General features: G+C 51.6%; 1 protein-coding gene across 3 annotated transcripts in view; it reads right to left on the reverse strand.

Annotated features, from left to right (window-relative positions):
- Positions 1 to 685: 685 nt before the first annotated feature.
- Mapkapk3 (MAPK activated protein kinase 3) overlaps positions 686 to 12,784 on the reverse strand; it is a 33,097-nt gene continuing 20,998 nt past the window's right edge. For all 3 annotated transcript variants that reach the window (XM_032910513.1, XM_032910515.1, XM_032910514.1), the window contains exons 3-11: positions 9,355 to 9,494; positions 8,170 to 8,234; positions 7,616 to 7,695; positions 5,691 to 5,814; positions 4,505 to 4,580; positions 4,033 to 4,157; positions 3,050 to 3,135; positions 2,717 to 2,797; positions 686 to 1,996 (exon numbers count right to left, since the gene is read on the reverse strand). In XM_032910513.1, the coding sequence (XP_032766404.1) occupies positions 1,844 to 1,996; positions 2,717 to 2,797; positions 3,050 to 3,135; positions 4,033 to 4,157; positions 4,505 to 4,580; positions 5,691 to 5,814; positions 7,616 to 7,695; positions 8,170 to 8,234; positions 9,355 to 9,494 (930 nt within the window). In that variant the 3' untranslated portion in view covers positions 686 to 1,843. The remainder of the gene's footprint in view (positions 1,997 to 2,716; positions 2,798 to 3,049; positions 3,136 to 4,032; positions 4,158 to 4,504; positions 4,581 to 5,690; positions 5,815 to 7,615; positions 7,696 to 8,169; positions 8,235 to 9,354; positions 9,495 to 12,784) is intronic.

Below are 12,784 nucleotides of genomic sequence, written 5' to 3' on the forward strand. Positions count from 1 at the left end.
GACTTGTCCAAGGTCACCAAGCTAGGGAGCAGCAGGATATCTCTAGAGTACTTGCCTTCTAACATCTCTGTGCCCTCACCACCCCCCACCCCCGTACCCTGAGGGAAGAGGGGCAGCTGAGGAGGAGTGAGCCCCTTCCTGAGCCAGATGAGCTCTTGGAAAACTGAGAGGTTTCAGGATTGAAACTGGGAGGAGAAATGGCACAGCGAGGGCCCCTTGAGGCTGCCCTCGGGGCTCCCAAGGGGCGAGGGTGCTCTCTTGCTGGGGTAGTGAATCGTCTTCCAGCATACCCCCCTCCCCTCCCCGATATTCTCACTGCCAAATGAAACCTGGCAGCTTCTGAAAATAGCTCCGTGCTGCAGCAGGCACTCTGCCCGCCCTTCAGCAGGCTGGCACGCAGCTGGGGGTGGCCACTGTGGGCAGACGCTGGCACGCACAGGGCCGGGGGTGGGTGTCACACGTCCAGCGCACAGGGGCGGCACAGAGCTGGAGGCATGGGGCGGCTATCCATCCCTCGGTCCTTCTGACCTTTCTACAATGAATGAGACAGGGGTGCTGGAGTCTGCCTGGCGTGTTTACCAGGCCAGAGGCACCCTCTCCAGGCAGGCTAAAGTCACCGGTAGGGGTGTGGAGCTGCCCTTTGAGCACTTTTGTCCAACTGGGTAGACAAAGAGAAATCCAGGAATCATTGAAAAAACGTTAAAAATGTGTTTATTAATATCTGCATATAAAACCCAGCAGCACTGTTGTGGCTGACAAGATCTAAGGTTTCCCAGCCAGTGAGAAAGGCCAGGATCTAGGATCATCTAGGAAGGAGACTGGGTGCCAGGCACTTGTTAGGTCACCAATCAACCACTCAGCACCTGGATGTTACCCTGCGCAGGACAGGGCAGAGCTGGCTAAGTCTGGGCTCCGCCAAGGAAAACCCTCTCTGCTCCACTCAGGCTACAGCCAGGACCAGACCCCTTGTAAGCGTGGCTCAGCAGCTCTTCACCACCCAGGTCTGATCCAGAGTACAGGAAAAGGTCCTGGGTCACAGGGAGCCAACTCCCTTTCACAAAAGTAAACCCAAAGGTAGCCAGTGCTAGCCACAGAGACAGGCTTTCCTACCTGAGATCTGGTGAGTAGGAAGAGATGGGAGCTTTTGTCACAGGGAAGTTCTCCAGTTGAGATGAGAAGTTACCTTTTAGATCAGGGGGTAATGACAGGATGCCTGGCGCCAGGGACCCTAGTGACTCTCTGAGTGTTACATGGGCTCATGCTATAGTAAGCCAGGGCTGGACCATCCAGGACAATAAGCAAGCAGGACTCTGCAGCCTCTGGCAGACCATAGAGGAGTGAGCCTGGGGAGGGACAGCCACTGTGAGAGAGACAAACCTCCCCAAGAAGGTAGACCCTTGACTGTCCCTCCTTCTGCCTTTGTTCAGTATTCTCAGACAGCAACATGGCCTCTGGTCACCATAGCAACCAATGGCCCAATACTTTCCTCAAGGCCAGACCCATCTGCCCACACAGCAGGATACATCCTTTATAGAAAAAGGGTAGATCCACCACAACTCCCAGTGGCCTAGAAGTAAGGCTATGTCCTAAGGCAGAACAGAGCTGTGGCCTCAGTCGAGCCAGTGTACAAAGTTGCCTCAGCTGTAGCAGAGAGCTCCCATCCCTGAGGACCCACAGCTTTCTAGAGCCTGAGACTCTTGGGCCAAGCTCTTTATCCTCAAGTTCAATGTGACACATAAGACAACAAAATTCTCCTTTTGTTTTAAGAATGACTCCAGCCCCTCCTGGCCAGAGCCTCAGGACATTAGAGTCTGTCAGTCTGACTCCTCCAAGGCACCACGAGTTACTGGTTGTTGCATCCCGGTGAGGCTGAGGAGCTGCCCCCCTGCTTTTTCCTCCGCTTGTTGAGGAGTCGGTTGTTAGAGGTCTTCAGGTCCTTGATCTTCACCTGGTCGTAGTCTACCCTCATCGTGGCCAGGGCACTGGTCATCTCTTCCTGCATAGCATTAGCATGGGAAAAAGAAGAGGTTGGTATAGACTGACCTTAAAAACCATCACTTCCGGGGTTGGGGATTTAGCTCAGTGGTAGAGTGCTTGCCTAGCAAACGAAAGGCCCTGGGTTCGGTCCCCAGCTCCGAAAAAAACAAAAAAACAAAAAAAATCACTTCCATGCCTGGGAAGCCCCTCCATAATAGCGTTAACAGGAGGAACAGTGTGTGTGACTCCAGAACCCGTTACGTCCTTGGCCCTGGGCACAAAGGCAAGGTTCTACTTGGACAGAGAACTGAACTAGTGGCATTTGTATAGAACCTCGAGGTCTGAAGACAGTGACATTTCCCTGGACTTCCAAGAGTCTGAAGCTTGAAACCCTAGTGCCCTATGATGCTAACTCATAGGGACCTGCCTGATCCTTACAATGTCTAAAACCGTGCTGTTCCTATCTCAAATGCCTATTGGTCATAAGAGAGTTTACGACCAATGCTTGGGCCCCAAATCCTTTCATCACGTCCCTAGCCTAAAGTCCCCTCACTAAAGAGTGACCCATGAGCATCATCCTAAATGGGAAAGTGCAGTAGCCCAGTGCTCAGTGGTATCCCATGGCTGGATCACTGGGGCAGTCACTGACATCCTCCAGGCACAGGGGAAGAACTAAACTCTAGATTCTAAGGAGATGCCATCCTGGAATGTACAGAGACTGAGACAAAAATCTACCCACCTTGACGTCATCCCAGTGGTCTTTGTCTTCCTCCAGCACTCGGGCTGTATGGAGTGGGGTCTGTGGGACCTCCATCGATTGCTAGAAGGAACGGCAAGCCCATGGATTACTGCCTAGAGCTGTGTGGTACAACATAGGCTACATCTGCCACATACCCTGCTCCCATTCTCAAGTGGGGAAAACGGTAGCTCAGAGAGGTGAGGGAGCATGAAGGGGACAGTGGCAAAGCCAGACCACAGGTGGGGTGTTACCAGACATCACTGTAGAAGGCCTGCCTCCAGGGCTATCCCCTTCCATCCCGCCAGCCCTACTCCAGGTCAAGACCGTGCTCACATTGATCCAAGGGTGGTTCATAAACTGCATGATGGTCAGCCTCTCGGTGGGATCTGTCTTCAGGAGCAGGCGGATTAGCTGCTTGGCTAGGGGACCCAGAAAAGAGAGAGCAGTGAGTTGCAGTCCCTCACCCCCCTCCTCCTCCTTAACGTGAGTCACAAGCTCTGTCAGACAAGGCTATACATGCACCTACATTCTTCGTGATCAGAAATGGAGAGCTAACAACTGTTTCTCGTTCAAGGTCACTAAGTGCTCAGGACAATTTGTTAAGCAACAATAGACAATAGAAGGCAGAATCATTTGTGTTACTTGGGAGGGAAAATATGGAAGGGGTCCTGGGAAGTCAATATTATTGTTGTTGTTTTGTTTGTTTGTTTGTTTGTTTTTCATGTTTTTCAAGGCATGGTTTCTTTGTGTACCTTGGCTGCGCTAGAACTCTTTGGAGCTGCCTCCTGGCTGGGGAGACAAATATTGAGCCCACTTGACAGATATAGAAACTGAGTCCTTGAAAGGTTCAGATGACTTGTCTAGGTTCACCAAGCTAGAATTTGAACACAAGTCAGTTTGACAGCCAAAGGTGTCAGCATTTCCTCTAGGCTCCATCCAACATTTACCTAGCAACAGCTACCTGCCAGGTATGAGCCTCATTCTGTCTGGCTTCTCTCTTTCCCTCTTTCCTCTCACCCCTACCCCTTCCCCATGTGTCCCAGCTGGCCTCTTCCCCTCTTTCTTCCTTCCTCTCTCTCCTCTCTCTTTTTGTCCTTCTCTGTCCCCTGTCCTCTGCCTCTATCCTTCTCCAGGTCCCAAATAAACTCTCTTTTGCATGAGGTCTGTCATGTGACTTGATTGTTCAGGGAGTTGCCTTGGTAGGGTCTGCCAAGGCACCCCCTCACACCACCATTTCATAAAACACAACAACAAAAACAGGATATCTGCCAAAATGAAGGTTGAAGGGGCCAGGTTGGGTAGAGAAGTTTACTCACCATCCTCAGAGACGTCTGCCCATTCAGGTTTAGGGAAGCCATACTGGCCCAAGCGAATCCTTCTCTTCATTCCTGGAGAGATGGCCTGGCCCGTGTTGGAGTAAAAGGGTGGGAATCCACACAAACTGAGAAAGAGAAGAGGTCATTTGGTACAAGAGTTGGGCACACAAGGGTCAGACAGACCCATTCTCTCCCTTTCCCTAGGGAGACAGGCAGCCAGACACCACAGCGATAATACGAGCCCTGTGGACTCCTGCACACTGCCAACAGCCTTGACATGAGGAAGCCTGCAGGCAGTTTCAAGGACTGTTTCTCACAACACAAGAAACAAAAGACAACCTGGCCAAGGAATGACACATAAAAAAAAAAAAATCCCTCCCTAGGGACCCAGAGACTGAGAAGCTGAAATAGCAAATAGAAAGGTAGAGGCAGAGGGTTGAGGCAGGGGTGGGGGGTGGGGGGGGGTACTCACAGGATGTACATGATGACCCCCAGGGACCACATATCACACGACTTGTCATACTTCTCTGGACCCAGGACCTCAGGAGCTACCAGAGCAGAGGGCATAGAAGATCTCTCAGCCCCAAGGGTCTTGGGGACTAGGAAGGAGTCTTAAGCCCGGGTAGGGTGAGGAACAGGTACCCAGACTGGGAGGTAGGGCAGAGCAGACTGGTGTCTGGCACCTACTGGAAAGGCAGCATGTGTGTGAAGTAGGGGGAGGAGAGACAGCTACCAGGAAAAAAAAAAAAAGCTGCATTCAGACACTCCCCCCACCCCAGTTGCTTCGGCCCCTCTGCCAGTCTCAACTTGGTAAGAGAGAGGAAGGGAGAAGGCCAGCCCCAAGTTTGGAGAGGCCTCGCCATTGACAAGAGGAGCTCAGTCTGCCAGCTGTGTTGTGTTGTGTCTCTCATCTCCCTGAACGCACAGCCTAGATCACAGGATTCTGTGTTCCCAGGCAGCTTGGATACCCACCCATCGGCCTCAGTCTTCCCATCAGTGCAGTGAGGTCAGCAGACCAGACTTATCATGTACTGCAGAGTACACTCAGATAAACAGGGGCCGTTTCTGGAGCTTCCTTTGCACCCCTTAGTGGCCCTCCCAAAAGAGAAAAGAGCTTCTGTCATTGCCCAGCTCTCAAGGAAGGGGCACTTGTTACAGGGGCCTTAGGCAGTATTGGAGGCTGCCAGGGTATAAGTGTGTGGATACCCCTTACCCCCACCTAATTCCTGGCTCAAGGGACCCTTTCCCACAAGGCAGTTTACTAGTACCCTGTATCCCTCTAATGTAGGAGAAACAGCCTGCCCACTTTCTGAATATGAAGATGAAAACCGGAGAAAAACAACCAAGGTTGGGCTCCGTCCCCCGAGCTGATGGCGGCCTTTTATCACGTATATATTTAGAGCTGCTGTGACGTCATTCAGCTCACAGGCCACAGCCAGAATTTTCCTGGATCTATTTTCAAAAGCAGAAGCTGAAGTTTGGAAGAATATTTTTGCAGCCTCCGGCCCCCCCCACGTCACCCGCCTCCATGCAGACAAGAGCGCTCCCTCCTCCCTCCTCACCAAGGCTTTAACTCTTTGGTTTCCACAGCCCACTGGCTACTCCATACTACAGCAGTACACAGCGACGGGGGTACAAGCCACAGGCATAAGACTCACCCACATAATAGGGAGTGTAACAGGGTGTCTGGAGGGCATTTTGGGTGGTTTCCTTGGCAAAGCCAAAATCAGTGAGTTTAAGTACAGCATCCTTCTCCTTGGATGTATAGAGTAGGTTTTCAGGCTGCATCCAGGAGAAAGGAAGCATTAGTAAGAAGGAAGGTACCGGGAGTGGACGGAGCCCCCTCTTCCAGATTCCCTGCCTCCATCCCAGTACATGATGAGCCAGCTCTGTTTTATGTAAAGCTCTGGGCTTCAGTCACTAACAACACGGAACTGACACCTTCAGTTGCAGAGAGAAAAGCAAAGCAGGTGCTCAGCCCAGACCGTGAGTGACCAGGTACCATAGAAAGACCCTAGGCAGAAACTTCTGTTCCTGAGTTGGTGTGAATACCATGAAATGCCAGAAAGGCAACGCTGGGGTAGAGAGCAGACAGCTCGTGAGCCAGTGTCACCAAGCCCAGAAGGAAGCCCACAAAGACAGCAGGCCAGGCCCACCTGAGATTGCTCAAGGAAGCACGTGCCCCCAACTCAGACCCCAGGAGCTACACAGAAGGAATCTTCCTTGCTGCAAAGCACAGATGGGGCTGGCAGATGGGGACAGCCAGCAGGGTTCCAGGGAAGAGGCAGCTCCGAAAGCTGGCTTTTAGTGAACAGGTAGGCTCTAGGTCCATGCCAAAGAGCAGAAAGGATGGTGCCCAAGCAAAACTTGGGTGGAAGAGTGGTGCTCCCGTTTGGATGCAGTGGGAGCTGTTTGGTAGGCTCTGTTTGAGACGATCTGACCTTGGATTGGAATAAACAGAGGAGCAGTTTGGCATACTCTGCTCGAAGAAAGCTTTTCTTCCCCAGGAAGAAGAGAACTCGGGGGCTAAAATAAAGCAAGGATTTAGAAGGTGGGTCTGGGGGGTTGGGGATTTAGCTCAGAGGTAGAGCGCTTGCCTAGGAAGCGCAAGGCCCTGGGTTCGATCCCCAGCCCCGAAAAAAAAAAAACCCAAAAAAAAAAAAAAAAAAAAAAGAAGGTGGGTCTGCTTTGGCTGAGGGTGTAGCCTGAATCTAAGGGTAACTGCCTGGGCTAACCAGAGAGACATGACAGCTAGTCTCTCAGCTTTCCTAGGGCTGGGCTTAGGAGGAAATAAACCTTGTGCATAAAGGCGAGGAGGAACAAACAGATTCTGTGCTAACAGTGGCGTGCACACAAATGCTTCTGTGTGCATGCATGTAGTTATATGTACATAGGGCTGCCTAGGAGACCTCAGTTTTCCCAGGAAAGAAATTTTGGAGCAGTTTGCTTCCTGTCTTTCAGATTCATGCACCGAGAAGGCAAGGAGGCCCAGCCCTGGGACCACCTGGGTTCATTCCTTCCTCAAATAGCCATTGAATGGCTTTGTTCTATTTAAATGCTGTTGGTTGGCGGCCAAATGTGTTTAAATTATATCTCTAACTTCCCAGAAGACCTGATGCTACAAGGCAGTCCCTCTCTAAGGCCTGGCACGTAGATAGATGGTCATAAATCTTCTCATTGATCAAGTGAACAAATGAAGGAAACCCAAAGCAGCAACTTCACAGCCTAAGGCAAGACAATTAATTTCTCTGAGAGCCTTAGTTTGCTTGTCTATGAAATGGGTAAATGGCCCCTATCCCACAAAGCCAGGTGAGGATTAAGAGATGCTTGTCGGGGCCCACTGGCTGGAAATAGGCAGTTACTGTCATTACTATTGGGAGTGCCCAGTGTTTGAAGAAAACAAGGACGTCCATCTGGCGAGAGCAGAATGAGTGTGTTGTGCCATGGGAGGAGAGAAGAGCAGTTTGAGCTGAGAAGCTGAGGCAAGGAAATTAGCCTCAATTCAGCGAGTGCTGGGGGGGCAGCAAAGGCTGCAACTGAGTAGCTCCTTCCTTGTCCCCAAGGCTGAGTTTGGGCAACTCACCTTGACATCTCGGTGGGCAATGTTCTGGCTGTGCAAGAACTGGATGGCAGTGCCAATGTCCCGCATTATCTCTGCGGCCTCTGCAGGCACAGATAGAGGAGTGGGGACACAATGTCAGTTCTAAGTCATGGGACCTGAGGGGGACCCACCTATAATCTCTCTTGAGCATGGCCTAGCCGGTCAACACTAGATGGCAGTCCTACAACCCAGGTCTTCCGTCCTAGATACCCATCCAGACATTCCGATTTCTTCCAAGGATGTCCTGAGGGTTCTTTCCTCAGGCCTAGACTGCTTTATATCAGTGCTGCTCCACAGTGGGTCAGCACTGAGAGCCTTTTGAGTTCCTCGTCTCAAGACCATAGATAGTCCATCTTCAATGTCACAGATTCAAAAAAACAAACCCGTTGAGAGAATGAGACATTCTGTCTCCCTCCTTTTAGCTCTTAAGTGAATCTTGAGGCTCAGCAAGGGGCAGGCCTTGGCTAGTATGTCTTAGCAACCCCAGTGTAGCCTTCCCACCCTAACTCCCCATTGGTCCCAAGGTTCACACAAACCTCTCTCAGTGAAAGCCTGGTCACCGCGCTCCTGAATCCTGCTGAACAGCTCACCACCCTCCATGCTGCAAGACAAGCAGAAAGGGGGAGACATGAGTATACCCCAACTCACTCACTCCGCCCTGGAACAGAGGCCTGGGTCTGTGTGCCATGGAGAACCTGGCAGATGGCTGTCAGCTCGGGTGGGTTGATCTGAACTTTCAGAACTAAGAAAAGATAGTGAGCCTGGATCCTTGCCCAGAAACTCCAGGTTCCCTGTGGTGCTAGCTCTACCTGGCTGTGAGACCTTGAACACCCCCAACCCTATCCAACGGTATCCCTCAGATGCATAATGAGACGTCGGTTGTCATCTTCATAGTCCATTGCTCTCTGAGTGCTCAGTGCGGGCTGCGCCCTGGGTTCCATCCACCCTTCATGTACATGGCTACATGACCCCAGTCTGCTTCCTTTCCTCGGTTACCTTTTGTTAAAGAAGAATAATAACACCAACCTCCAACTCGTCATGAAGATTGACTGTGTGATATACAGGGAGAGCTTGGAGCAGAGTCAAGCTCGGGGTGAAGCATGTGCCTCCTTATGGATCTTCCTCCACATTTAACACGGGGGTTACATGGATGCAGAGGGATTAACGGGTGTCCACAGTCCTACAGCTGGTGGTGGCAGAGCTAGGACTGGACCCCCAATGTGAACAGCTAGCTAACCTACAGAGGGAAGATAGACTTGAAAGGTAGATGAAAAGAACCCAGACAGGAGGCATAGGGTTTGAGGAAGGCTAAGGTTGAGCCCCAGAGCTGGCAGCAGAAACCCAAAGTAGAGAAAGGTGACAGCGGTCCCAGGACTCATTGACAGCATCCGACAGAAAGGAGAAAGCCAAAGGGCTGTGCGTATCCCACTCTTCCCCAAAGCTCCCTGCCCACACATTCAGGACTTGGCAGCTTCTTCTGACAACTCCTTGCAGAGTGGAAGTCCTGTCCAGGAAGGAAAGAGAGAGCTGTCGTAGTATTTTTCCTGCCCTTGTGGAAACGCCCTAGTAGCCAGTTCCATAGAGCCAAGCCCTGTGACCGTCTACTCCTCCAGAGTTGGAGTGATACTTAGCGCCACTACCTGAAGAAGGAACTCCTTGGATAGCGGTGACCCCAGGGCAAAAGGACAGCAAAGGGGTTCGAAGGCAGGGGGCCTGCCTACCATTCCATGACGATGAGGAGGCAGCGCTTGCCATGATGCATGTTCTCATACACGTCCAGGATGCGCACAATGTGGGGGCCGCCTGAGGCCTGCCAGTGGTGGTCCACCTCCTGCCGGGCCTTGGGGCTATCATACAGGAGCTGTGGGAGGCAGGCACCAAGAGCATCAGACTCAATTCCCTCCCTTTGCTCAAAGAGACCGTGACCTGCCCAAGTAGCAGGCATTTATTTTATCTATGAGGAGCAGAATGAACCCCATTCAAATCCAATTTTTCCTGCCTTGCAGTCCAGTGAACCTCTAGACTTGAGGGGGTCAGCCCTGGGCACAAGCAGCTTGGCCAGTAAGTCTAGATGGCCCTGGGAGGTAGGTGGCAGGCTAGAGATCAGAGGTCAGAAAAGTCCCTATTTCTCTTTTCAGGGGAAAGAAATGAAGTGGAGATTGAGCAAGGTTTGTGGTGAATCACATGAGTCACGGGGCGCTGGGCCAGGGACCACATATCTTTTGAGCCTCGTTTTTACCCTTGATGACAGGGTTACCCAGCTATCCAGGCTGATTGGGATCTGCTTATGCCAGGCCCTTGGCGACTCCCTGTTTCTCGTATCATCTCTCTGTGGGAAAGTGGGAGTGTTAGAGAAAGGCAAAGGAAAAAGCTTAGAACACAGAGAAGTTGTTGGAACCCATACAGAGGCTGTCCGAAGAGGGGGCAGGGCCTGTGTCCGTGCGTCTACTCTCTGAGACCTGGCCCTGGGTCTCCACTCAGACAAAGCTGTACTCCTGCAGGAGCAAAGTCAATTAAGACATCACATTCTCCAGGAGTGGGTGCAGAAATAAAACTGTCACTCCCGAGAAAAGCACTTCTAAAAGGAGTTGCTTGGAGCTGGTGGGGTGGCTCAGTGGGCAAAGGTTCCTGTTGCCAAGCCTGGTGACCTAAATTTGATCCCTGGATCTACAAGGTAGAAGGAGAGAACCAAACCCTATAAGTTGTTCTACACACACACACACACACACACACACATAAAATCAGTTGTCTGGTCAGGACCTCCAGCTTTTCCCGTAACTCTGCAGCGTCCCTGAGACCTCTGTGGAAAGGGATGCTAGAGAGATGGATCCACCTCAAGATGACCTCACCCTCATCCCAGGCCTACAGACCCCAGGTTATAACACAGAGCTTTAAAGTCAGGGCAGGGAGGACCTTAATTGAGGGAATTAACAGCCTGGTGGAGTTTGATGTAGGTTTGGGATTGGATTCCTTTGGTGACTCACTGTGACCTTATCTAAGTATGCACAGCTCCAAGCCACAGCCCACCACTCAGTAAAATGTAGCAACAACAGAGTCACCCCACAAGATTCATCTCAGGTAAAGCGGGCACGAGGTAGGCGGGTGTCAGGAGTCTCACTCAGGTTAACAGCCTTGGGCTATGGTTGCCTTCCCTAAGGCTGTCATCGGGAATGAGCAAGAGTGAGGGAAATGAGCAAAGGCCTGCAGCGAGGGATCCTGAAGGAGTCGTGAAAGAAGTCAGCACAGGAGGGGAGAGGGCCCACAATGGGGACAATAGTGACAAGCCATCCCCAGCAGGCTGGCCCGTTCAAGGACCAGCTATATTTTATTTCTTATTTGAGGAAGGCTATGCACCAGCGATCCAATCATCTCTGCCCTGCTCAGCACCTGTAGGAACCCAGGACATCCGGCCTTAGTTACAAGGGGGTGTTGGGGGGAGCCAGGCCACTTTACACAGGGCCCAATTAAGATAGCTATGGGACCAAGGTCTTCAGATAAAGATAGTGCCCCAGGGAAGGGAGAGGAATGTAGTAGTTTCTGGAATCCTCTGCTCTTTGGCTGTTCCCCCAACTCTGGAGGAGTTCCTCTCTGCTTCAGCCTGGGAACACAGGCAGTCCCTGCACAGAAATACTGGGAGGCAGGGTTTACTACGCCCCTCTGTCAGCTCTGATATTCCCCACTCTGCTACTCTGGCTAGGGTAGGGATGCCTGAGACTGCTGTGGGCCAAGGTCTGAATACCATGGAGCTTGGCCTCTCAGAATACCTTTGGGGTCACACTGGAGCACCAGCTTCCTGCTGTCAGAGCTAATGGCCTTTATCTCAGACCCAGAAACCACTGCAGCAGCCACCCTCCCCTCTGTATCCTGGGGCGGGGTGGGGATGTGATCTATCTTCCCTGTCCCCTACCTCTTGCTCCCTAGGTCCCTCCTCCCCAAGCTGATGTGTCTCTGCTCAGGCCTCCCAGACTGGCTCTAGACACCTCCTCCCTCTGCCTCCCTCTGACATTCATTCCCACCTAAGTCCTCCCTCTTTCTTCTCAGAAACCCCAAGCTCACCACTGAAATGCATCCAGTAGGGTCCAAGGCCCTTTCTCATCTCCATCTGTGGACAGAGATCTCTTTTCCACAGACCCTCTAGGTAAACAATGCCCCACCCTCCCTACCCCAGAGCCCAGATCTGCTATCCCTGGGCCCTAAATCATTTATCCAGGCCGGAAGGCTGCACTTGCTATTTCTAAACAGCCCCTCCCTCCATTTTACCAGCCAGATTATGGCAGGCGGACTGGGGTTCCCTGGCTTGTCCTCAAAGCAAACATTGGGCTCCTAAGGAAACAAAGGAGGGTGGGATGGCAGAGGCTGGAGGAAGAGAGAGATGAGGGAGGGAAGAGGGTGGTACAGCAGAGCCACAGAAGCTCACAGTTGGGCCTCACACAGAGGAGCGGAGGTGGGGGGGGCAGCTCTGGGACAAAGCTGTGCACCAGCCCTACCCTACTTCCCAAGTAGACTAACTAGTCCTTTAGTACCAAGGCCCTGAGAATGGGCACAGGCATGGGACAGTGCTATTCCCAGTAAATCAAAGAATGTTTCCTTTGTTCTCTCTGCAGGTGAGGCCACAGGGGTCAGAGCCCTGAACCTAGGCCCACTCGGGCCCAGCTGCCAAGAAATCTCCTAGACTGTTGCTTTTGTCACCTTGACTTGTCCCTCAGCATAACCTCAAATCTATATGCATGTCTTGTATGTAAATGGATGTGTATGTGTGAGTACACTTGTCTGTTCATGAACTTGTGAAGCCCAGAGGTCAACAATGGGTATTTTCTTCTATTCCTCTCCATTGTTTTTTTTAAAAAAATTATTTTATGCATACGAGTGTTTGCACACATGTATGTGCACCAAATGTGGGCCTGGTACCCAAGGAAGTTAGAAGGTATCAGACCCCCTGGAGCTGCCATCTTTCCAGCCCTATCATCCTATCTGTCTGTCTGTCTGTCTATCTATCTATCTATCTATCTATCTATCTATCTATCTATTTATCTACTTGGAGACAGGGTCTCTATTCAGATCCTGCTGTTCTCTATTTCAGCCATATTGGCTGGCCAGTGAGTCCTAGGATCTGCTGTCTGAGCCTCGCCCAGTGCTGGGTTTGGAGACAAA

Source organism: Rattus rattus, chromosome 8, assembly GCF_011064425.1.
Source record: "Rattus rattus isolate New Zealand chromosome 8, Rrattus_CSIRO_v1, whole genome shotgun sequence".
Classification (NCBI taxonomy): Eukaryota; Metazoa; Chordata; class Mammalia; order Rodentia; family Muridae; genus Rattus; species Rattus rattus.